We start from the raw sequence: 27,123 nt of genomic DNA on the forward strand, positions 1-27,123 counted from the left end.
AGACCTCCGATTTGACACACTGAACTCTATCTGAGAAGTAGTTGGTGAACCAGGCGAGGTAGTCATTTAAAAAACCAATGCTATTGAGTCCAGTGTTGCCAACTCCTCAGTAAGGAAAGTAGCTATTGGCTGTCCTAGAAGTCGCTAAATTATGTCATCGCATAATTGGCCATGTGCATGTAATTGTGATGGATGCTGTAGGAAAGAGAAACAACGTCGTGGGAGAGACAAAACGTGAGTAAAAAACACCCTAAATATGTTTAGAACTACAAATTAACTTTCTTCTGACGATTCTTTTTTTTTATGGCACAATTCCAACCCTCCTTTATCCGGGCTTGGGATGGCAAAAGTTTAGTTTTATTCATTTGGTTTGGTTTTTAACCTTATGATCCACTTAGGAGCCTACAACAAGTCACAGTAAAACATGAACATTTTTAACCATTTTTTTTTTTTGTATACAATCTACATTAACAATCTAAATGGACCAAAAAGAGACAATAGAAAAAACTGTCATTGGCAATGTGAGAAAATTATGGTAACTAGTCTGGCCCTAGTTCGGGTTAATTGTTTTTTTAATGTAAGCCAGGGCGGCATCAGCCAGCGGTGGCTTCCCGCATGCGCGATTCATTTGCAGTCTGGACGCGGAGGGGTGAACATCTGCTCTGACTGCAGCTGGGAGGGATTTCTGCACGAGGACTGGGCCGCCTGTGAGTGCTTTGGGACAGGGTGGGGCCCACGGCCTCGCTGCTTGTTGAGAAGAGTAAGAACGATACATGCTTTCATGTCAGAGTCTCCAATAACACCAGAAAAAGTTGCTAGATTTGTTGCTAGTTGCTTTTTTGAAAATGTGTCGCTAGAGGGGTCTAAATACTCGCTAAATATAGCAACAAAGTCACTAAGTTGGCAACACTGATTGAGTCTGCAGATAAGAATGTGGTGATTGACAGAGGCGAAAGCCTTGGCCAGGTCGATGAAGACGGCTGCACAGTACTGTCTTTTATCGATGGCGGTTATGATATTGTTTAGGACCTTGAGCGTGGCTGAGGTGCACCCATGACCAGCTCGGAAACCAGATTGCATAGCGGAGAAGGTACGGTGGGATTCGGAATGGTCGGTGATCTGTTTGTTAACTTGGCTTTCGAAGACTTTAGAGAGGCAGGGCAGGATGGATATACAGTGGGTCAAAAAAGTATTTAGTCAGCCACTAATTGTGCAAGTTCTCCCACTTAAAAAGATGAGAGAGGCCTGTAATTTTCATCATAGGTACACTTCAACTATGGCAGACAAAATGAGAAAAAAAATCCAGAAAATCACATTGTAGGATTTTTTATGAATTTATTTGCAAATTATGGTGGAAAATAAGTGTATGTCCAGGGCATAGCTGTGGGCTGAGGGGGGTCTATAACAAGCAGCAACAGTGAGAGACTTATTTATGGAAAGGTGGATTTATAAAAGTAGAAGCTCAAATTGTTTGGGCACAGACCTGGATAGTATGACAGAACTCTGCAGCCTATCTCTGCAGTAGATTGCAACTACGCCCCCTCTGGCAGTTCTATCTTGACGGAAAATGTTGTAGTTGGGGATGGAAATTTCAGAATTTTTGGTGGTCCTAAGCCAGGATTCAGACATGGCTAGGATATCAGGGTTGGCGGCGTGTGCTAAAGCAGTGAATAAAACAAACTTAAGGAGGAGGCTTCTGATGTTAACATGCATGAAACCAAGGCTTGTACGGTTACAGAAGTCAACAAAAGCACCGCCAGCATTCAAAAGTGACCAAAACATCAGCCAGGAAGCATAGGAACTGAGAAGTGGTCTGTGGTCACCACCTGCAGAACCACTCCTTTATTGGGGGTGTCTTGCTAATTGCCTATAATTTCCACCTGTTGTCTATGCCATTTGCACAACAGCATGTGAAATTTATTGTCAATCAGTGTTACTTCCTAAGTGGACAGTTTGATTTCACAGAAGTGTGATTGACTTGGAGTTACATTGTGTTGTTTAAGTGTTCCCTTTATTTTTTTGAGCAGTATATAACATTCTATTGGTTCCAAGAATTTTGTATAGTAACTTAAATTGGAAATTTCGAAGTTTTGAATCCGTCGTTGTTTTGCGTATCAATTCATAAACCATGTGCCATGGAATGGGTACATCAAAAATCTCTTCCCAACTATTTTGCCATTTATATGGCACAGCTGTCTGTTTTCTGGTCCTTAAATGAAATTGGTATATGTTTGTGTTTATCACACTTTTCTTTAACCATTTATGTTCTTTAATACAGGGCCGACATACAACTTCCTTACTTTTTTCCCCTTCTACTTGCCTCTTCCATTTTTGTGGTAATGCTGCAATTCATTTGTTGTAATTTTGGGAAGAGCAGACATGTCCATATGTCTGTGTTAGCTGTATGTGTGACATAACTCCACCAGTCCTATTTATGATATCATTCACTAAAATTATATATATATTTTTTTATTATTCGAAAAATATGTTTTTTTAAATCAATTAGTAGTATATTTGAGTTTAACCACAATATTTGTTGTATTATTTGTTCTGTCTTTTCAGGTGGATTAAACTGAAAGTGCAACCAACTTTCTAAGGCTTGTAAAAAATAACGATATTTTGGAGATTATTTCCTTTTCAAACAATCGAAAGTGGGCCGGTGTAATCTGAATAAAGGGGAAAAGGCCCTTCTTGAACATAGGATGAGACATTCTTACCAATTTACTAGAGAACCAGTTTTGATTTAAGTATAACTTTTGTATGACTGATGCCTTTAGTGAGAGGTCTAATGCTTTAATATTTAATAATTTCTGCCCTCTGAATTCATATTCGTTATATAAATAGGCCCTTTTAATTTTATCTTGCTTGCCATTCCAAATAAAATTGAATATTTTTGGTTCATATAATTTAAAAAGCAGGTCACTCGATGTAGGCAAAACATTGAGCAAATAGATAAACTGTGATATGACTAAAGCGTTAATCAGGGTTATTTTTCCACAAATAGACCGGTATTTTCCTTTCTATGGTGGCAAGATCTTATCTATTTTTGCTAACTTTCTATAAAAATTATTGGAGTGAGATAATTTCTTTCTTTTGGGATTTGTATACCGAGTATGTCCACATCTCTGTCATACCATTTAATTGGTAAACTACATGGTAATGTAAAATTAGCATTTTTTTTGTGATCCAATACGTAGTATCACTTATCATAATTTGGTTTTAATCCAGAGAGGATAGCAAAAGTATCTAGTTCCTCTGAGGCCGTGGAGAGATTCTAATTGTGTTTTTTAAAGAAAGCATGAATCATTGGCGTACAATGGTACCTTAGTTTTTAAGCCACGGATTTCTAATCCCTTAATATTATTGTTTGATCTAATTTTAACAGCTAACATTTCGATTGCAATAATAAATAGATATGCCGATAGTGGACAACCTTGTTTTACCTCTCTAGATAGTTTAAAACTTTCTTAGATGTAGCCATTATTTACTATTTTACACCTAGGGTTACTATACATAATTTTAACCCATTTTATAAGAGATTCCCCAAAATGTAAATATTCTAGGCATTTATATATAAACTCCAGTCATACTTTATCAAAAGCCTTTTCAAAATCAGCTATGAAAACCAGGCCTGGTGTCCCCAATATTTCATGGTATTCTATTGTTTCCAGTACTTGTCTTATATTATCTCCAATGTAAAAAACGTCCATGTAAAAAACCTGTCTGATTAGGATGAATAATATCTGACAATACTTGTTAATTCTATGCGTCAAGCATTTTGCTAGGATTTTTGCATCACAACACTGAAGCACGTTGTGTTAGCTAATCCAAGTTTATCATTTTAAAAGGCTAATTGATCATTAGAAAACCCTTTTGCAATTATGTTAGCACAGCTGAAAACTGTTGTTCTGGTTAAAGAAGCAATAAAACTGGCCTTCTTTAGACTAGTTGAGGATCTGAAGCATCAGCATTTATGGGTTCGATTACAAGCTCAAAATGGCTAGAAACAAAGACATTTCTTCTGAAACTCATCAGTCTATTCTTGTTCTGAAAAATGAAGGCTATTCCATGTGGGAAATTGCCAAGAAACTGAAGATCTCAGTGTGGATTTAACACTCAGAATTTGCTGTGTGGCTCCCTGATGAGAAAAAAAATAACATTCATTACTGTAATAACATTCATTACTGTAGTTTTAGTCCTCACGTGATTACGTGAGTGAGACAGAGAGATTATTCATAAGGAGGGATTGAATAGTAATAGAGAGATATATGGGTGGTGCTAATTGTTACAGCAGCTCTTACCTCCCCAAGTATCTAAGCCTGCTTCAGACTGGGTGGGGACAGCAGTAGTTGACAGACAGTTTAAACAGCACAGTCTGACTACCACAGAGGAAGATACCTGGTCCTGCTCTTCTACCGCCTGGACCTGTAAGTCTTACCACTGGCCTGCTGGTTTCAGCTCATCTCCTCGAGACGAAGTGAAACCAGAGTCCCAGATAACATTCATGAAAGTTGAGGTGTAATGGTGCTTCGATAATTCCCTGTCTCTATACCCTTTTTTCAATAGTTTTTATTGAATCATGTCAACGGCAGTACAATTAATAAGAAGCAGTAGTTGTTGTTGTTGTTGTTATGTCTCCATTTATGAATCGTTTGGTTCCATTTTGTATGATAAAGCATTTGCCTTTTTTTTTTCATAATGTTACTAAGTCGTTTTTTTTGTGTGATAACATAATTAACTGCAGATGTGATTATCTTGTATTTAAAGCACACAAACGGACAGGCAGAGCAGGGATTTTGTATTATGTTTATTGAGGTGAATATGTGCATGTCCTACAGACTATTCTACTATAAATGCTAACGATATTCATAGAATAAAAACAAACGAAACATTCCACAAGGTCTAATGATATTGCTTTGGAAATCATCTAGACAGTTACAAAGTGAGAAAAGACGTTCTGTAAGATTGCTTTAAAAGTTACTCCAAAAGCTCATGTGGTATCCCTAAAGAGTGAGGTAACAAAATGTAAATAAAAAAAATAGTATCGGGAGCCTGGGTTGTAATCATTAGCGCACTGCGCACACCGTAGCAAACTAGCGAAACATTTGCAACGGAAACTGTTAACTCCAAACGCTTTACAACACGACACAATTCCATTGAAACACATTTCACTAGTCTACACTAATGAATATGTCCCTGGAGTAGCAAGTTTGTTTACAGCTCATGAGGGTATTGGTAACCGACAAAAAAACAAATGCAGTGGTAGAGTAACCTTAATACACTTGGGCCCTGGTCAAAAGTAATACATTTTTATAGAGAATAGGGTGCCATTTTGGACACATCCATGGCTTCATTCTAAGTGGTATGATAGTGTGGATATTGGAGTAGAGCCTATATGTGCATAGATGAAGGAATGAGAGGTAGAATGCCAACTCTGGTTCCTTGGCAGTGTCACATTGCAATGGGGTTGAAAGATGACTAACGACGATGTAATGATGAGAACAAAGAACTAGGCCAGGAAATTTTTCTGGTCAGGTCACATGGTCTGGAAATGCTCGTCGCCCGTTAGCGTAAATGTCATTGCTGTTCATCATGTTAAGTTTGTACACCGCAAATTAAAATGTTCCTTGAATATTTATACATACTACATATTTTAACATAATTAATATTCATATATTAATATAATTCATATTAACATGGCTGATTATATACAGTAATAAAGTGGTAACTATTCCAACTTTGTGATTTGCATAGGCTCTTGTGGAACTCATAAGCCTCTGTTAGCCTTGTTGACGCTACAAAACTGTCCGTGTTCAACCTAACGTGATGACAATACAAGAGAACAGATGCACAGGAATGACATTTACTCGGGTCAAAAGTAGTTCACTATGTAAGGAATAGGGGGCTATTTGGGCCTAATAGAATAGCACCCGCTTCCCAATTGTTTTTAATCATAAGCTGCCAAAACAGTTAATTAACTCTGCATACCCGGTTGAAATGACAGTAGTTTCATATAAAGTACTAAAATGGTCCATCATGCATATAATGACAAACTAAACTTTGGAACATAAAGGCATTTGTGATTGTATTTACATGTATATACTTGTTTATAGAGAGCTTTGCTTTGTCTATCCAGAGTGATGATGAGTTTTCCTGGTACCATCTGATTGGATCATGGCTGGGTGTGATGTAGGTTCTCTGGTTGGATAATGATCGTGTTTGTTTTTTTGCGAGATGGTTGGCAGTTGGAGTGTTTCATAGATACCATCTTTACTGTTGAGTTTAAAAAAAGACAAGTTAGAAAAATCTAAGGCTACACGATTAAAACAATAAATGTAACATAACCAACCTTTTCTACTGCCTTCCCAACCCTCGCCCCTAGACTCTGGCTACATTCCAATTTTCTACCCTTCTCCCGAAGTGTGCACTCGTACAATCCCCCTAGTATATTTAAAATAAATGGACAGGGAATATGGTGGTAACTACCTTCAGCCATTCTTGCACCAATCCCATGCTTCCATTGTCCGTTTCAGCCATTTTGACAGGCTCTGTATCACAGCTAATGGACACTTCCTGTCCCTATACAGGAAATAGGGGCATATTCCAATTGCCTACTTTCCTTATCTCCTTTCCTTCACTAATACCCCATTTACACAGAGACAAAACCCCTTATTTTTACATTTTGTTACCTTTGTTTGTTTATGTGAAAGGGGTAGGGGGTAAAAAAAACCACAGTGAATAAAAACACAGCCCTAGTTATGTCAGCTGTTTTTTGTTGTTGTTGTGAGAATGGATCACTGCATTTTCGTTGGTAAATTCATTAGCACTTCTCTTGTTTAACACCTCCCTAAATTGAATCGCAAACAGCCCCCATGGTTTATACCTCCCATTAATATCAGTGGTCACACAGGGAAAGCAACGAGGAAAGGAGACGAGGAAAGGAAGCAATTGAGACGTATTGGGACGAGCCCCCATTACGTTGAAAAGGCCGCTCACTCCTGATTGGGCCATTGGGTGGTGTTCTACAGGAAGTTGGTGGTGTTGGTGGTGGTGTTCTTTCCTGTGTCGATGTTAAACTGGTAGGCTCTGTCCGAGGAGTGGAGGACGTCAGAGGCAGGCACGGGGGCGGAGGGCGATGACGCCTAAGGAGTGAAGGTTGAGAGTTGAAAACCATGTATCGATAAAGTAAGCAAGTGTGTATTTGTGGGACGGAGAGAGAGCGAGCAAGAAAAAGACAGAGAGAGAGAGAGGACTGACCTGGGGGGGTTGTGGGGGGTGGGCGAGGAGGGGATCAGCAGGAGACATGTTCTCCATCTTTATCTCCTCCTTCACTGGCTCACCTGGAGGCATGGCACTATACATCACTGGAGCATACCCCTGAAACACACACAATTAGTCACACAAATACAGGTCATGTACACACACACACACACACACACACACACACACACACACACAAACTACACACTGAGATGAGAAGGATCCAAACCGGAGCAGCGTATGACAGATACAGATGTCAGTTCTTAACTTGATCACTCTTTTGTCGCTAAGAATTTTCCTGCTGCATCAAAAAATTTGAATGAGCCTCGACAGTCCCTGAAAAAAAGAGCAGTAATCTTTCCTTCCATGAGGGGACAGTCCAGTCATTGGGATCAGAGTTTGCTATCAAAATCATTTTCTCTCTCTCGCTCAAACGCTAGACCTAGGCCCTGTTACTACAACATTCAAATGTAATGAAGCCATACACATCAACATCTGTCGTTTTATATAGCCTAATAACACAAGATAGATATTGGTCTCTACTTGGCGACGACGTACAAGTGTCAAGTTTATCAGGTCAACATTTTTAATTGTGCCCTGGGGTGGTCTAACGGTTAGGGCTGCTTTCTTCAGTGCGTACATAAATGTCTATGGTGTCGGCTTGGGTTTGATTCCCGGCCCACACTCTGATGGCACAAAGAACTCAATCCCCCCGATTGACTTGATTTATTTACCCATTTCAAGGACAGTCGATCGTGATAACAAATGACCATACCAGACACTTTTGGATAACCTACATAGGAAACAAATAAAATAATAGCAGTCGGCTACACCAACATTAGTTTTCCGTTCATTCAAAAAGTGTGGGGTAAAATGCCACAGTAGATTTGCCGTGGTAAACTATGAAATACTTTCTTTTTATCGTACGGAATGCTCGTTAAATAGATACATCGCCCTTAGTCTGTTCAAAAATAACTCAATTGTTCCGATTACAATACCAACCAGAGGGAAACATATCTCGAAAGACTTTGATTGCAAGCAGGACTAAGGACCACCGATCCTTTAGGGAACAGTAATGAGGTGACTACTAATGGTTGCAATTGCGATCAGCTGTGCGGGGGAATTTAGCGCATATTGATGGTATAACAAGACATCCGCTGGCGATAATCTAGTGCCATTGACGGTTGCAATAGGATTATATTCCAATAGGCTACATTCTGTAGACTACCCATTAGCCTATCCATTATCACATAATGAAAGAGTGGAGTGGAGTGGAATGGAGTGGAATGGAGTGAGAACTGATAACAGGCTTCTGTGTTTCCCTGGCTGAGTTGATCAGCTGATTTGGGCCATCAGTTGATTGACAGATGTAAGACTACCTACCGTATGTTCGCCCTCTCATCCACGTTTTATAGTTAAGCTATGTATAATTTGTCAGTATAGTTCTGGTCTTTGGTGTGGTTTGAAAGCCTGTATTGTGTGGCTTTAATATTTAACTTCGTAAAGCTGTCAAGATGTTTAGGCATTTGAGCCTATCCAAAGATGATTTTTGTTGAGCTGAGATACTTTTCTATAATATGTAAATGATTAGACTATTTGCTTTACTTATTGAAATAAATGCAATTCACTTGTGGGCCTAATGTAGGATCAGGTCACTATCTCACCCAGCACTGGGCACAAACTCATTAGGTTCAGAGTTGGAGCATGCTGCTTAGACCACTGCAGTTCACTATACTTTCACAGGCACGAAGAATACTATAAATACTGATGAAACATCGCCGCGTAGTTTTTCATTTTTTTTGTTCTTTTAAGCCTTTCCTCAACCATAGCCCTAACCGTAACCACTCAGAAAGAATGCCTAAACTGGTAACCTTTGAATTATTTCTGCTTTAACGTGTCAAAAATAGACATTCATCCATTTTTTTACCTTTATTTAACTAGGCAAGTCAGTTAAGAACAAATTCTTATTTTCAATGACAGCCTAGGAATGACAGCTCAGGGGTTTGAACTTGCAACCTTCCAGTTACTAGTCCAACGCTCTAACCACTAGGCTACCCTGCCCCATATGCAGCGGGCCGGATTAAAACCCATGCCGACTCTGGCATATGTGTGCTATGGTCAGTGGCTGTGACCTCTGGACCACACAGACACTGAGGAAATGTATAATTTATTCTGCCTATTGCTTGCCTTCAACATATAATAAAACAATTAATCTGAAAAATGATTTTCCCAAACTAAAAATACATCTACCCCCTACAAATGTCAATTTATTATAATTCACATAAGAATTCACACGAGATGCCCTGTAGCCTGTACGTAGCCTACATAAGGTACAATGTAGGTACGTACGGTAAGGCATTGCTCACAAACACCGCTTCCAGCTGCCCCCTGGTGGCGATTCTAAATATTTATTCAGATATTCAAAACCTACTGCTGGATTATTTTCCTCCAGCGACGAATAGAGTCAAATTAAGATTTGACATCTGTTGACACAGAGGACAAGGGTGATGGGGAGGACTGGGAAGAGACACTAGACTATGGTTAAGTAGAGTAGATATATACCATCGGAGCCATGGGATACTGATACTGGTTAGGCGGCCCACTCCACTTAGGGGTCAGAAGGAAGGCAGCGTGAGATAGATTGTAGAATAGAGGGAATAGGAGTAGAGGCTGAGTAGAGTTTTCAATAATATAACCAAATATGGTAGAATAGGGTATAGAAAGTAAAGTAGAATAGAACGGAGTAGAGTAGAAAAGATTAGAGTAGAATAGAACAGAGGTAGAATAGAATAGTAGAATAGAATATAGTAGGGTAGAATAGAACAGGATAGAAAAGATTAGAATAAAGTAGAACATAACAGAGTAGAGTAGACTAGTAGAATAGAATATAGTAGGGTAGAATAGAACAGGGTAGAGTAGAAAAGATTATAGTAAAGTAGAATATAACACAGTAGAGTGGAATAGAATATAGCACGGTAGAGTAGAATATAACAGAGTAGAGTAGAAAAGATTAGAGTAGAGTAGAATAAAACAGAGTGGAATGGTACAATAGAATATACACTGCTCAAAAAAATAAAGGGAACACAAACAACACAATGTAACTCCAAGTCAATCACACTTCTGTGAAATCAAACTGTCCACTTAGGAAGCAACACTGACAATAATTTTCACATGCTGTTGTGCAAATGGAATAGACAACAGGTGGAAATTATAGGCAATTAGCAATTAGCAAGTTCTGCTGCCTGCAACATCCTCCAGCATGACCAGTTTGGTGGTGGGACAGTCATGGTGTGGGGTGGCATTTCTTTGGGGGGCCGCACAGCCCTCCATGTGCTCGCCAGAGGTAGCCTGACTGCCATTAGGTATCGAGATGAGATCCTCAGACCCCTTGTGAGACCATATGATGGTGTGGTTGGCCCTGGGTTCCTCCTAATGCAAGACAATGCTAGACCTCATGTGGCTGGAGTGTGTCAGCAGTTCCTGCAAGAGGAAGGCATTGATGCTATGGACTGGCCCGCCCGTTCCCCAGACCTGAATCCAATTGAGCACATCTGGGACATCATTTCTCGCTCCATCCACCAACGCCACGTTGCACCACAGACTGTCCAGGAGTTGGCGGATGCTTTAGTCCAGGTCTGGGAGGAGATCCCTCAGGAGACCATCCGCCACCTCATCAGGAGCATGCCCAGGCGTTGTAGGGAGGTCAGACAGGCACGTGGAGGCCACACACACTACTGAGCCTCATTTTGACTTGTTTTAAGGACATTACATCAAAGTTGGATCAGCCTGTAGTGTGGTTTTCCACTTAAATTTTGAGTGTGACTCCAAATCCCAATTTTTTTGAGCAGTGTAGTATTGTAGAATAGAACAGAGTAGACTAGAACAGATTATAGTAGAATAGAACAGAGTAGAGGAGAATAATATAATAGAAGAGTGTATGGTAGAGTAGAGAGACATACCATAGGAGGAACACCAGGGTTATACTGTGGCTGGTTGGGCGGCGGGCCGTTCCACTGCAGGGGCTGGGCGGGGGGGTACATAGGGTCCTGTGGGTGGTAGCCTGGGTTGAACCCCTGAAACAAAACACAGCAAAACAACACCGTCTCACACACACAGAGGAATATTGCTTGTTGATGAATATTGGCCAATTGAGAGTATTAATCAACTGGGACAGACAGAACCTTATTCCTGGAAGGTTAGTGTAGAGTCACAGCCCCTAACTCAGCCCCAATCCTCCTGTACAGAGAGTGGATGTGTCACAAATAGCACCCTATGGGCCCTGGTCAAAAGTAGCACACTATAAAGGGAATGAGGTGCCATGAGGCCAGACATTTTCTCCCCAGCTCCTTTGTTTTCAGACCTTACAGTTGTGCTGCTAAGTGATCAAATGTACAGATGGAGAGAGAGAAGGCGTGAAGGAGAGAGAGGAGAGATGAATGGATTGACTCACTGGTTGGAATGGGGGTCCAGTCCACTGAGGCTGGCCAGGCATCCCAGGGTTGGGGGGAGAGTAGACCTGGGGGTAACCTCCCTGTACATGGAGGAGCACCACAGTTCCTACAGTTAGACAGAGGGACTGAAATCTACTTTTATATAATCATATTCAGGGATGGAATTTAACGATTTGGGGTCCAAATCTGTGCCATGCAATGTTTGGCCTATTTACTACTAGCCCAGTCTGAAAAGTACTAGACTCGGGCTAGCTTAATTTCCATCCCTGCTTAGACTACATATCCATGACAGTATATACTCATACACAACCTGAACATACACAGATACTGTACATGGATACCCACAGATAGACATAGGGACTTCTACTCCAATACACGCATGCTACACGCACAGTGCTCATGACATGACTAAGACGGAAATAAGAAAATGATGTACATACGGAAGGCATTATTGCTTGTCGTTCAGATTAGTGACACAAAGCCGATAACCAACCACACACACACACCACAGTGTAGTTAATTGAGTAATAATAAATTGCATCACGTACCATGTTAGGATCTGGGCCTGGGCCATGATAAAATACCTGCAACCATCACAACAAAAACACAATTTATGTTATTATCGACCGTTCATTCACAAAACCTTACTGCGATCGTACATCAAGGAGTGAGAGGGGAGACATGAGGAACATAAAGGCAACGTGTGGTCCTCTGTAGCTCAGTTGGTAGACCGTGGTGCTTGCAACGGCAGGGTAGTGGGTCTGATTCACGACACCCCCCCCCATACCTTAAAATGCTTTGGATAAAAGTGTCGGTAACACTTTACTTGACACCCAGTGTCATAACACGTTGTGTCATAACACGTTATGACACAGTCATAACAGATTACATAACTTGTCATATGGTCATAACACTTTCATGACGCATATATTTACACCTGTTCTGACAAGTATTTATTTCAATAATTTCCCCCCCTGCCAACAAGTTTCCCTTCGTTTGAAAGCTTGTTCCTTAAATCATTTGTTGTTGTTGTACTCAATTCTTTACAGTCGTGTTTTTTTCCAACATATTTTATATAACTAGATAATACACTGTATGACGCTGTCAAAAAAGCATTATGACCATCCTGTGTCACTTTACTTGGACTAAGAAAATACACTTTATGACACTGTCCAAGAAGCATTATGACATCATAATCATGATTAACCAGAGAGGCCTATCACGTACATGCCCTTATATCAATTAGTATTCAGTCAAAAAGAGAGTCTTGTCCTGCTCCTGAAATCTGCTACTGCATTCATCCTAGTCATCATTCATGTGTGCGCAAGAACAATGATCATTTAATATGGTCAAATAAAAACAATATATATATATATATATATATATATATATATATATCACATAAACATACTGTTGACATGTAGGCTGTGGTGTAATGGAATGTTTTGCCTTGTGTGGTAGGTTTTGACACTCTTATGTAGGTGTCATAACCAGCCATAAAATAACGCAGTATATGTCACAACAAGTCTAAATATATGGATCATGACATACAAACAGTGTTCCATACATGACAGTGTTATGACCATATTATAATGTGTTATGACACATAACGTCAGTTGTTATGACATGGTTATGACCATAAAGTGTGACCAAAGTGGGTACTACATGGCATGTAGTATTATGTACAGTGCATTTCAGAAAGTATTCACAGCCCGTGACCTTTTTCCACATTTTGTTGTGTTACAGCCTGAATTTAAGATGGATTAAATTGAGATTGTGTGTCACTTGCCCACACGTCAAAATGGTATTATGTTTTCAGGCATTTTTACAAATGAATAAAAAATGTATTCAACCAATTTGTTATGACAAGCCGAAATAAGTTAAAGAGTTCAAATGTGCTTTAACAAGTCAAATAATAAATTGCATGGACCCTGTGTGCAATAATTGTGTTCAACATACTTTTTAAATGACTACCTCATCTCTGTACCCCACATCTACAATTATCTGTTAAGGTTCCTCATTCAATCTGTGAATTTCAAACTCATATTCAACCACAAAGACCAGGGAAGTTTTCCAATGCCTCGCAAGGTAGGGCACCTATTGGTAGATGGGTAAAAAAAAAAAAAAAAGCATAAGTTGAATGTACGCTGGGGCGGCAGCGTAGCCTAGTGGTTAGAGTGTAGGGGCGGCAGCGTAGCCTAGTGGTTAGAGTGTAGGGGCGGCAGCGTAGCCTAGTGGTTAGAGTGTAGGGGCGGCAGCGTAGCCTAGTGGTTAGAGTGTAGGGGCGGCAGCGTAGCCTAGTGGTTAGAGTGTAGGGGCGGCAGCGTAGCCTAGTGGTTAGAGTGTAGGGGCGGCAGGTAGCCTAGTGGTTAGAGTGTAGGGGCGGCAGCGTAGCCTAGTGGTTAGAGTGTAGGGGCGGCAGCGTAGCCTAGTGGTTAGAGTGTAGGGGCGGCAGCGTAGCCTAGTGGTTAGAGTGTAGGGGCGGCAGCGTAGCCTAGTGGTTAGAGTGTAGGGGCGGCAGCGTAGCCTAGTGGTTAGAGTGTAGGGGCGGCAGGTAGCCTAGTGGTTAGAGTGTAGGGGCGGCAGCGTAGCCTAGTGGTTAGAGTGTAGGGGCGGCAGCGTAGCCTAGTGGTTAGAGTGTAGGGGCGGCAGCGTAGCCTAGTGGTTAGAGTGTAGGGGCGGCAGCGTAGCCTAGTGGTTAGAGTGTAGGGGCGGCAGCGTAGCCTAGTGGTTAGAGTGTAGGGGCGGCAGCGTAGCCTAGTGGTTAGAGTGTAGGGGCGGCAGCGTAGCCTAGTGGTTAGAGTGTAGGGGCGGCAGCGTAGCCTAGTGGTTAGAGTGTAGGGGCGGCAGCGTAGCCTAGTGGTTAGAGTGTAGGGGCGGCAGCGTAGCCTAGTGGTTAGAGTGTAGGGGCGGCAGCGTAGCCTAGTGGTTAGAGTGTAGGGGCGGCAGCGTAGCCTAGTGGTTAGAGTGTAGGGGCGGCAGCGTAGCCTAGTGGTTAGAGTGTAGGGGCGGCAGCGTAGCCTAGTGGTTAGAGTGTAGGGGCGGCAGCGTAGCCTAGTGGTTAGAGTGTAGGGGCGGCAGCGTAGCCTAGTGGTTAGAGTGTAGGGGCGGCAGCGTAGCCTAGTGGTTAGAGTGTAGGGGCGGCAGCGTAGCCTAGTGGTTAGAGTGTAGGGGCGGCAGCGTAGCCTAGTGGTTAGAGTGTAGGGGCGGCAGCGTAGCCTAGTGGTTAGAGTGTAGGGGCGGCAGCGTAGCCTAGTGGTTAGAGTGTAGGGGCGGCAGCGTAGCCTAGTGGTTAGAGTGTAGGGGCGGCAGCGTAGCCTAGTGGTTAGAGTGTAGGGGCGGCAGCGTAGCCTAGTGGTTAGAGTGTAGGGGCGGCAGCGTAGCCTAGTGGTTAGAGTGTAGGGGCGGCAGCGTAGCCTAGTGGTTAGAGTGTAGGGGCGGCAGCGTAGCCTAGTGGTTAGAGTGTAGGGGCGGCAGCGTAGCCTAGTGGTTAGAGTGTAGGGGCGGCAGCGTAGCCTAGTGGTTAGAGTGTAGGGGCGGCAGCGTAGCCTAGTGGTTAGAGTGTAGGGGCGGCAGCGTAGCCTAGTGGTTAGAGTGTAGGGGCGGCAGCGTAGCCTAGTGGTTAGAGTGTAGGGGCGGCAGCGTAGCCTAGTGGTTAGAGTGTAGGGGCGGCAGCGTAGCCTAGTGGTTAGAGTGTAGGGGCGGCAGCGTAGCCTAGTGGTTAGAGTGTAGGGGCGGCAGCGTAGCCTAGTGGTTAGAGTGTAGGGGCGGCAGCGTAGCCTAGTGGTTAGAGTGTAGGGGCGGCAGCGTAGCCTAGTGGTTAGAGTGTAGGGGCGGCAGCGTAGCCTAGTGGTTAGAGTGTAGGGGCGGCAGCGTAGCCTAGTGGTTAGAGTGTAGGGGCGGCAGCGTAGCCTAGTGGTTAGAGTGTAGGGGCGGCAGCGTAGCCTAGTGGTTAGAGTGTAGGGGCGGCAGCGTAGCCTAGTGGTTAGAGTGTAGGGGCGGCAGCGTAGCCTAGTGGTTAGAGTGTAGGGGCGGCAGCGTAGCCTAGTGGTTAGAGTGTAGGGGCGGCAGCGTAGCCTAGTGGTTAGAGTGTAGGGGCGGCAGCGTAGCCTAGTGGTTAGAGTGTAGGGGCGGCAGCGTAGCCTAGTGGTTAGAGTGTAGGGGCGGCAGCGTAGCCTAGTGGTTAGAGTGTAGGGGCGGCAGCGTAGCCTAGTGGTTAGAGTGTAGGGGCGGCAGCGTAGCCTAGTGGTTAGAGTGTAGGGGCGGCAGCGTAGCCTAGTGGTTAGAGTGTAGGGGCGGCAGCGTAGCCTAGTGGTTAGAGTGTAGGGGCGGCAGCGTAGCCTAGTGGTTAGAGTGTAGGGGCGGCAGCGTAGCCTAGTGGTTAGAGTGTAGGGGCGGCAGCGTAGCCTAGTGGTTAGAGTGTAGGGGCGGCAGCGTAGCCTAGTGGTTAGAGTGTAGGGGCGGCAGCGTAGCCTAGTGGTTAGAGTGTAGGGGCGGCAGCGTAGCCTAGTGGTTAGAGTGTAGGGGCGGCAGCGTAGCCTAGTGGTTAGAGTGTAGGGGCGGCAGGTAGCCTAGTGGTTAGAGTGTAGGGGCGGCAGCGTAGCCTAGTGGTTAGAGCGTTGGACAAGTAACCGAAAGGTTGCAAGATCGAATCCCCAAGCTGATAAGGTGCTAAATCTGTCATTCTGCCCCTGAACAAGGCAGTTAACCCACTGTTCCTAGGTCTTCATTGAAAATAAGAATTTGTTCTTAACTGACCTTCCTAGTTAAATAAAGGTTAAAAAAAGATATAAGAAAAATGTCCCTTTGAGCATGGTGATATTAATTACACTTTGGATGGAGTATCAATACACCCATTTTCTTCAACGGAATGGAGCTAAGCACAGGCAAAATCCTAGAGGAAAACCTGGTTCAGTCTGCTTTCCAACAGACACTGGGAGATGAATTCACCTTTCAGCAGGACAATAACCTAAAACACAATGCCAAATATACACTGGAGATGTTTACGAAGACGCCATTGAATGTTCCTTAATGGCAGAGTTACAGTTAACTTGAAAATCTATGGCAAGACTTGGCTGATCTATGGCTGTCTAGCAATGATCAACAACCAACTTGACAGAGCTTGGAGAATTTTAAAAATAATAATATGGTAATATTGTACAATCCAGGTGTGTAAAGATCTTAGACTTACCCAGAAAGACTCACAGCTGTAATCACAGCCAAAGGAGATTCTAACATGTATTGACTCAAGGGTGTGAATACCACAATATGTAAATTAGATATTTTTGTATTTCATTTTCAATAAATGTGGAAAAATGTCTAAAAACATGTTTTCACTTTGCCATTATGGGGTATTGTGTGTAGATGGGTGAGAGAGAAAATAATATATATTCAATCCATTTGGAATTCAGGCTTTAACACAACAAAAGTCAAGGAGTATGAATACTTTCTAAAGGGGTATATAACAAGGGTTGTGTCCCAAACGACGCCATATTCCCTATAAAGTGAACTACTTTTGACCAGAGCCCATCGGTGCAGTACTTTTGACCAGAGCCCACTAAATAGGGAATAGGGTACCATCAGCCATGGTCAAAAGTAGCGCACTACAGTATATAGGGTAGCATTTGGCACTATTCCCTACATAGTGTACTACTTTTGACTAGAGCCCTATGGGGTGCTTGGTCAAAAGTAGTGCACTAAATAGGGAATAGGATGCCATTTGGTATTTCGCCAAGCCACCATCAAACTACCCCTTACCGGGCCACCAGGTCCAGGGGACACCCCTCCAGGGATATTGTAGCCGGGAGGAGGGTGCAGAGTCTCGGGGGTCCCCTGGAGGACGGCTGTGGGGTGGGGGGCTTTCTTCTTGAAGATCTTCTTCTGGCAACAGCAGCAGATACCTGCGGGGATCCCCAGCAGGAGGAGAAGTGCCATGAGGGGGTTAGCCGCTTCATAGTCATGGTGGTCTGGAGGGGGAGAGAGAGGGGACAGAGGAGGGAGGGAGGGGGGAGAGAGGAAGGTGGGATGAAATGAGAGTAGGAGGCAGGAGAGGGAGGAGGACAGAGAAAGAGTGCGACAGAATAAGAGAGAGTCGGTGTGAAAGACAGGGAGAGAAAGGGGAGAAATCAGGAAAGCAAAAATAGAGAAAGAGTTCAGAGAGTCAGTTACTGTAGGTGCCTATGAGGTCTTTCTCAAATAGCCCCAAAAGCATACAACTAAAATACAGACTGTGATAATTTAGCGCAAAGGACACAACAAGCATGTTTATTAGAAGACTATGCTTGATACATGCTTGGGGGAGGCAGGTAACCTAGTGGTTAGTGTGTTGGGCCAGTAACCTAACGGTTGCTAGGTCGAATCCCCGAGCTGACAAGCTAAAAATCTGTTGTTCTGAACAAGGCAGTTAACCCACTGTTCCTAGGCTGTCATTGTAAATAAGAATTTGTTCTTAACTGACTTGCCTAGTTAAATATAAATAAAATAAATACAAGTACAGAAACACAGTAGAGACCAGTAGAAGTGAGACTGGTGGCCATTTGAAGTGTGTGTAGGTGCCTTATCAGAAACAACCACTTGGGTTCCAAAAGGCTTCTTCAGCTGTCCTCATAGAACCCTTTTTGGTTCCAGTTAGAACTCTTCGGGTTCCGTGTAGAATCCTCTGTGGAAAGGATTTTACATGGAACCCAAAAGGCTTCTTACCTGCAAACAAAACAAAAATGTTCTTCAAAGGGCTCTCCTATGGGGGCAGCCGAAGAACCGTTTTAAGGTTCTAGATAGCAATTATTTTCTAAGAGTGTAGGGTTGTAGGGTAGTTAAAATAGGTTGGAATTCCATGTCACTCATGGCATGTTTCTGATGTATGCATGGTTTTCTTACATGACCAGCAAAACATATTGAGATTAAACTGAGCCATACATAAATACTTGACTCTTTATATGCACATTGTTGAAGAAAAGTTTCAAATTAAAGCACGCTCATTGGTCCTGCTTCGTAGTATACCCTTCAGGGCCCATAGGGACGCAGACGAAGTGAAAAGTGATGGCAGAGTGAACAAGCATAACAGGAGAATAGGAGTGCTCAGTCAGAATGAATTCAGCTCTTTGCTATCCTTTTTGTATGCAGAGCAGACCTACTATAATTAAGCAATAAGGCCAGAGGAGGTGTGGTATATGGCCAATATACCATGGCTAAGGGCTGTTCTTACGCACAACGCAATGCGGAGTGCCTAGATACAGCCCTTAGCCGTGGTATATTGGCCTAAACCACACCTCCTTGTGCCTTATTGCTTAATTATACCAGGCATTTCAGCCTATCCTGTACGGCTCAGTTGGTACAGCATGGCGCTTGCCACGTCAGGGTTGTGGGTTTGATTCCCATGGGGGACCAGTACGGAAAAGTATGAATATGTATGTACTCACTACTGTAAGTCGCTCTGGATAAGAGCGTCTGCTAAATGACTCAAATGTATTCAGGGCTCTAACTACCCAGTTCATAATAACAAATAAACCCCTGCCCTTTGGCCCTATCCCTTCCCTGCAAGTCAGCAGATGGAATATTCAAAAGATTTGGAGGCCTGCTGGTGGGCAGAAGGAGTGAAGATGGCAAATTCTATGGAATTCTGATTCCTGCGAATGGACACAGTAGTTGAGTCAATTCCAGAATGGATTCCTTGTCCCTCTATTTCAGTTTGTACACTCATGGAATGTGTCCCAAATGTAACACAATTACCTATGTAAGCATTACATTTGACCAGTAGTGCACTTAATAGGGAACAGGGTGCCATTTGGGACACATATTGCAGTCTGAGTGGTGAAGACCATTGACAGGGTAATAAGATACTTGGATAGCCACTTAAAGCCAGCCAGTGTCTGTGGAGACCAAATGGCACCCTTTTGCATATTTAGTGCACTCCTTTTGATCAGGGCCCATAGGGCTCTTTAGAGGAAATAGGGTGCCATTTGGGACATATCCAGCGTATATGCAGACCAAGGTTTGGAGAAACTAACAATGCCAATAATTCTTTCAGAACTATCCGTAATCATGGTAGCATCCACATTAATGTAGAAGTTTCATCGTTGTATCATTTCAAATCCAAAGTGCTGGAATACAGAGCCAGAACAACAGAAAATGTGTCACTATCCCAATACTTTTGGAGCTCACTGTAAATAGCACAATTTATATTCTAGAATAAAATCCCTTCTATGTCTATGATGAGAACCATATATACACACACCCTACTGTTGCTGCTCCCAGGCAGGGTTGAGGTTAGGTATGTGGGGCTAGGCCATTTGGGAAACAGCCAGCATATATGCAGACCAAGGTTTGGAGCAACTAACAACGCATGGTGACACAGCAAAAAAAACACACACACACACACACACTCCCCTTACACACGCCCCCCACACACACTCCCACCTGTGAGTTCCATCCTGATGATGGAGACCACCCTGTCTCTCCTGTCCCTCAGCGTGTAGTAACCCACGTCCGTGGTGTTGACGTTCTCGATGGTGATCTTGGTGGAGTAGGTCTTGACCCGGTTCCAGTAGTCCGGGTGGTCCTGGGCAACCACGGCCCCATCATGCACCAGGGTGACATTGGCGTCGGCGCCAGAGAAGGAGAGTTGGGCGTCGGCTAGGTCAATGCCCTCCAATGAGATGTAGAGGTCCTCGCCCGCCACACACTTCGGGTACTCATGCCTGGCTGGTGGGGCGAGAAAAGGTGTGAGAACGTGTTACGAGTGAGAGGGGTGTTGGAAACAGAGATGGGGCAGGCACATGAAGGGGTGAGAGGGGTGTTGGAAACAGAGATGGGGCAGGCACATGAAGGGGTGAGAGGGGTGTTGGAAACAGAGATGGGGCAGGCACATGAAGGGGTGAGAGAGGTGTTGGAAACAGAGATGGGGCAGGCACATGAAGGGGTGAGAGGGGTGTTGGAAACAGAGATGGGGCAGGCACATGAAGGGGTGAGAGGGGTGTTGGAAACAGAGATGGGGCAGGCACATGAAGGGGTGAGAGAGGTGTTGGAAACAGAGATGGGGCAGGCACATGAAGGGGTGAGAGGGGTGTTGGAAACAGAGATGGGGCAGGCACATGAAGGGGTGAGAGGGGTGTTGGAAACAGAGATGGGGCAGGCACATGAAGAAGGGGTGAGAGAGGTGTTGGAAACAGAGATGGGGCAGGCACATGAAGGGGTGAGAGAGGTGTTGGAAACAGAGATGGGGCAGGCACATGAAGGGGTGAGAGGGGTGTTGGAAACAGAGATGGGGCAGGCACATGAAGGGGTGAGAGAGGTGTTGGAAACAGAGATGGGGCAGGCACATGAAGGGGTGAGAGAGGTGTTGGAAACAGAGATGGGGCAGGCACATGAAGGGGTGAGAGAGGTGTTGGAAACAGAGATGGGGCAGGCACATGAAGGGGTGAGAGAGGTGTTGGAAACAGAGATGGGGCAGGCACATGAAGAAGGGGTGAGAGAGGTGTTGGAAACAGAGATGGGGCAGGCACATGAAGGGGTGAGAGAGGTGTTGGAAACAGAGATGGGGCAGGCACATGAAGGGGTGAGAGGGGTGTTGGAAACAGAGATGGGGCAGGCACATGAAGGGGTGAGAGAGGTGTTGGAAACAGAGATGGGGCAGGCACATGAAGGGGTGAGAGGGGTGTTGGAAACAGAGATGGGGCAGGCACATGAAGGGGTGAGAGAGGTGTTGGAAACAGAGATGGGGCAGGCACATGAAGGGGTGAGAGGGGTGTTGGAAACAGAGATGGGGCAGGCACATGAAGGGGTGAGAGAGGTGTTGGAAACAGAGATGGGGCAGGCACATGAAGGGGTGAGAGGGGTGTTGGAAACAGAGATGGGGCAGGCACATGAAGGGGTGAGAGAGGTGTTGGAAACAGAGATGGGGCAGGCACATGAAGGGGTGAGAGAGGTGTTGGAAACAGAGATGGGGCAGGCACATGAAGGGGTGAGAGAGGTGTTGGAAACAGAGATGGGGCAGGCACATGAAGGGGTGAGAGAAAGTAAGGAGGAAAATTAGCATTAGAGGAAGAGAGTGAAAGAAAGAGAGGGGTAGTACATGAGAGACGAGAGAGGGGGGTGGGTGAGAGCGAGTAGGTGGAAAGAGAGAGAAAGAGTGAAGGAGCAAGCAAGAGTGAGAGCGAGAGAAAGGGAGAGACAAAAAAGGCAAGAAGGATCTGTACACCAACTGACAACAACAAAGAAGGATCTGTACACCAACTGACAACAACAAAGAAGGATCTGTACACCAACTGACAACAACAAAGAAGGATCTGTACACCAACTGACAACAACAAAGAAGGATCTGTACACCAACTGACAACAACAAAGAAGGATCTGTACACCAACTGACAACAACAAAGAAGGATCTGTACACCAAAGGATCTGTACACCAACTGACAACAACAAAGAAGGATCTGTACACCAACTGACAACAACAAAGAAGGATCTGTACACCAACTGACAACAACAAAGAAGGATCTGTACACCAACTGACAACAACAAAGAAGGATCTGTACACCAACTGACAACAACAAAGAAGGATCTGTACACCAACTGACAACAACAAAGAAGGATCTGTACACCAACTGACAACAACAAAGAAGGATCTGTACACCAACTGACAACAACAAAGAAGGATCTGTACACCAACTGACAACAACAAAGAAGGATCTGTACACCAACTGACAACAACAAAGAAGGATCTGTACACCAACTGACAACAACAAAGAAGGATCTGTACACCAACTGACAACAACAAAGAAGGATCTGTACACCAACTGACAACAACAAAGAAGGATCTGTACACCAACTGACAACAACAAAGAAGGATCTGTACACCAACTGACAACAACAAAGAAGGATCTGTACACCAACTGACAACAACAAAGAAGGATCTGTACACCAACTGACAACAACAAAGGACAATATTTCAATAACATGCAAAAGAAAAAACTCCCCACCACCCCACCGTGCACCCCCTCCTGCACTCACTGTTCACGGCCACTTTGAGTGAGGAGATCTCCTTGTTCCAGTGGTCTCTCTGGACGTAGGTTCCCTGGTCCTCGTACGTCACCTTCAGAGGGCAAAGATCAAATCTAAGTGCATTTAAAATTGCTTCACAATAAAAACAATGCAATTAAATTAAAGAGATAGATAGAGGATGATAATCACATTAGCGGAGGTTGTGTAAATGTATTACTAATGGTCAAAATCAAGTGGACCTTTTTGTTAAGAGGCGGACACCCCCTCCCCCCCCTTCCCCTCTCTCAATTGGACGTCTGGTAGTATGATATGATATACTTTATTGTCTCCTTGGGAAGATTTGACTTGGACAATTGAAGAGTCAGTCAGTCACCTTGTCCAGATACCAGCGCCTGTCAGTCCCTGTCCCAGACACCCGGCCCTTGTTGGTCCGGGCACCATGGTCCCAGTACAGGTAGGTCTTCGCAGGCTCTGCAGCAGGGGTGAACTCCAGCTTTGAAGAGCTCTTCGGGAGGTAGATCTTCAGCTGACGCCCGTGGGACAGACGCTCGTGCAGGTCGTGCATCGCATAGCCATCTGAGAGACAGAGAGAGACGGTGGGGAGATAGGGAGGCAGAGAGAGATGGTGGGGAGATAGGGAGGCAGAGAGAGATGGTGGGGAGATAGGGAGGTAGAGAGAGATGGTGGGGAGATAGGGAGGTAGAGAGAGATGGTGGGGAGATAGGGAGGCAGAGAGAGATGGTGGGGAGATAGGGAGGCAGAGAGAGATGGTGGGGAGATAGGGAGGCAGAGAGAGATGGTGGGGAGATAGGGAGGCAGAGAGAGATGGTGGGGAGATAGGGAGGCAGAGAGAGATGGTGGGGAGATAGGGAGGCAGAGAGAGATGGTGGGGAGATAGGGAGGCAGAGAGAGATGGTGGGGAGATAGGGAGGCAGAGAGAGATGGTGGGGAGATAGGGAGGCAGAGAGAGATGGTGGGGAGATAGGGAGGCAGAGAGAGATGGTGGGGAGATAGGGAGGCAGAGAGAGATGGTGGGGAGATAGGGAGGCAGAGAGAGATGGTGGGGAGATAGAGAGGCAGAGAGAGATGGTGGGGAGATGGAGTGAGAAAGACAGGATTAAAACACTGTAAATTGAAACCCTTTTAATTATGTATTTTCTCTGTTTCCAATATGGACCCTGGATAAAAGTAGTGCATTATACAGACCCTATGAGCCCTATGCTGCTGACTAATGCCGAATGTGAGGTGAAAGTTAACAGGTACAATAATGGTGTAGGTTAGGCCTTATTGTACACAGTAGTTTACCTTTTAACATTGCAGCCTATTCATCTTGAAATGTCAACAGACCTCCTCCTTGGCTATGTACCATACCCCCTCGGGCTTTATTGCTTAAGGAATTTGTTCATCGACGTGTTTTCTGGATGACATTTCATTGGAATGTAAAAGAGCTAATACAGTAAGCTAAAACTTCCACATACGTCTTTAGGTTCGAAACTTGTACCACATTTTGTACTTCAAAAATAAAACATTTTAAATTATGGAAAATAAATGACTCACCCACACCGAGAGTTCCCAACAGGATCCACAGACTCCACATCATCTGCGTGGGAAATAGAGATTTTTTTTGTGAACAAATTACCAGAAATATAATTAATTATAGTGTGAACGGGTCGTTGTGGGGGTATAACACAGACAGATGATGAATCAATAAAGAACGACCAAATGAAGAAATCAGTGAAAAGAACACGCTCTGGGGTTGTTTGCTGCCTCTGGTACTGGGGACCTTGAACATGTGCAACATACAGCCCTTAGCCGTGGTATATTGGCAATATACTACAAACCTCCGAGGTGACTTATTGCTATTATAAACTGGTTATAAACGTAATTAAAAGAGTCAATCAGCATTCAGGGCTCGAACTACCCAGTTAATAAAATATTTTATAAACAACTTTATAAACTGGGTTGTTCGAGCCCTGAATGCTTTTGGCTGACAGCCGTGGTACATCAGACCGTAAACCAAGGGTATGACAAAACATGTGTTTTTCTGCTCTAATTATGTTGGCAACCAGTTTATAATAGCAACAAGGCACCTCGAGGGTTTGTGGTATATGGCCAATCAGTATACCACAGCTATGTCATCATGAATTCAGCAGATCATCAGGTGTTTTGGACTCCAATGTTCAACACAGGGTCCGAAAACTGGGTCTCCATTGAACGTTGTGGGTCCAGCAGGACAATGACCCCAAACACATGACAAAAAAAGAGCAACCAGGAATGGTACAAGATGAAACACTGGACTGTTCTGGAGAGGCCAGCGTCTAGTTCAGACCTGAATCACATTCAAAACCTATGGCAAGATCTGAAAACAGCAGTAGGTGGAGGGCAGCCCTCAAACGTGGAAGAATTCAAGCAGTTCGCTGCTTAAGAGTGGGCCAAATTACCAGTAAAAAGGTGAAGCAAGCTCATCAATAGCAACAATAAGCATTTGACTGCCGTTATCTTGGCCAAAGTGCTCCGGGTGGCAATCATTTTGTCCATGTCATTTGTCTTTATTTTCTAAAATAAAACGTAAGTTTACAAAATAGTAGTGCACTACTTTTGACCAGAGCCCATAGGTCCAGGAGTTCGGCTACCTGGTTAACGTTGGCCAGTCAAACAACTACCTCCCCTCCACTGTCTCCGACCAGACTTTACAACCATTCATGTTATTGTAATGTTGGTGGTCCTTTCTCTCACACAACCACCTTGCGCGCACGCGATCCGCATCCTTTTGAATTTGGAGCGCATCCGTCAAGTCAAGGGCGGTGTGGGGTCGTGCGCGTTTCATAAATGTGTGGGCCACAACAATCGTTTAATAATTGTCACACAAGGCCCGCCATTCAATTTTACATGCAATTGAGATTTGTTATTTAACTAGGCAAGTCAGTTAAGAACCAATTCTGATTTACAATGACGGCCGAGGAACAGTGCCTTGTCAGCTCGGGATTTCGATCCAGCAACCTTTCGGTTACTGGCCCAACGCTTTAACCACTAGGCTACCTGCCGCACCGATTAGAGATAATGATTAGAGATAATGAAACAATGATTCCATGATTACATAAAATTCTACAATAGGCCTACAGGGCCACAACAGCCCATGCAATTTATAACGTTATATATATATTTTTTTTTACAATTATTACTATGTATTCATTTGTATTATTATTGTAAAGCCATACATACAGCTAGCTATTCTTTGGCATCTCTCGCGCCTGATAAGCCTATATGAAACATTTTCAACCTGTTGAGGATCCACAGAATATCAGGCTACAGTGAGGAGCCTAACGGCTATCTCTCCAGAGAGCTAGCGGTTCACGTGGGGCCGTAAAATCTACGGAGGGTGCCGCGCCTTTCATTTGGGAAGGGGAGAACGACGACAATAACTCTCGGGAAAAAAAACAATAACAAAAAAAATAACAAGGATGAACCATATCGAGATGATTTATATAAAATAAGAACATCTACTATATGATGATCTTTTCAGCAATGAAAAGCTAAACATGATGTTAGGGGTAGATAGAATACGATTAAATCGCTGTGTGACTCGGTGCAACCGGTAGAAAGCAATCCCAACACAAAATAATATGCACACGCATACGGTATATAACCGCACACACCCACAACCACCTCTCTCCTCTCCTTGCTAGACAGAGGCTCGCACGCAAGCGCCCAGACCACAAATCACCATGCGACAAAAATAACAAACATCACTAACCGAGGCAATGCAACAACAAAACATGATCAACGGAGGAGAGTTTATTGTTCGCCTGTGTTGCCAAAAAAAAATAGACAAAATAAAACTAAAAGCCGCTACTGCTGCATGGAAAAAGCAGACAGCTGCAATGAAAAATCGAATTATGAGCCATGAACATGGCCATCGCACAAACATTCTTATTGTGCATGCAGACGATATGTAGTAGGCCTATAGGCTACATACCTTGATAGGAAAGAATGTAGTTGATTATTTCCCTGTTTTTCTCCTCGTAACAATGTATCTATGACGGGAGTGTCACGCGGTGACTCGATAGGCAGCGGATAGTAAGTAGTAGGCCAAGTGTACGATTGATGCCGGAGCTCTGATGCTCCGAAGCGGTTTTCAAAGCACTTCTCATCCGACCAACGAAACTATAAACCCTAGATGACAATCCACTGTTTTGAAGCAACTGCGCTGCCAGTAGGTTATATATTGGGGTTGTAACTCGTCTAGGCAGTATTATATATTACTGTTTTTTTAAACCACACAGCTGCACATTGGTGTTAAATTAATTTGTTTTATGTGCTATAATGTTAAGCTATTCGTCTTTATCATGCAATAGATCCACAGAAGCTAGGTGGTAGTTTAACTAAATTCAAATCTCCATAGTATTTTCATTAGCTA

The 27,123-nt window shown here is 44.0% G+C and overlaps 1 protein-coding gene across 2 annotated transcripts; it reads right to left on the reverse strand.

Moving 5' to 3' along the window:
• Window positions 1-4,792: 4,792 nt before the first annotated feature.
• LOC139376592 (uncharacterized) lies at window positions 4,793-26,847 on the reverse strand. Of its 2 annotated transcripts, XM_071119360.1 has the most exons (13): window positions 26,683-26,847; window positions 24,264-24,306; window positions 23,080-23,282; window positions 22,716-22,797; window positions 20,127-20,411; window positions 17,469-17,677; window positions 12,260-12,295; window positions 11,711-11,791; window positions 11,220-11,333; window positions 9,823-9,867; window positions 7,258-7,377; window positions 6,979-7,142; window positions 4,793-6,273 (listed from the first exon to the last, which is right to left on the reverse strand). In XM_071119360.1, the coding sequence occupies exons 2-12, from the start codon at window positions 24,304-24,306 to the stop codon at window positions 7,023-7,025; spliced, it is 1,338 nt and encodes a 445-aa protein (XP_070975461.1). In that variant the 5' UTR covers window positions 26,683-26,847; the 3' UTR covers window positions 4,793-6,273; window positions 6,979-7,022. The 2 variants fall into 2 exon arrangements, with proteins under 2 accessions (XP_070975461.1, XP_070975462.1); XM_071119361.1 differs by lacking the exon at window positions 9,823-9,867 and having other exon boundaries at window positions 4,793-7,142.
• Between the last annotated feature and the right edge of the window lie 276 nt (window positions 26,848-27,123).

Source organism: Oncorhynchus clarkii, chromosome 20 (assembly GCF_045791955.1).
Source record: "Oncorhynchus clarkii lewisi isolate Uvic-CL-2024 chromosome 20, UVic_Ocla_1.0, whole genome shotgun sequence".
Lineage (NCBI taxonomy): Eukaryota > Metazoa > Chordata > Actinopteri > Salmoniformes > Salmonidae > Oncorhynchus > Oncorhynchus clarkii.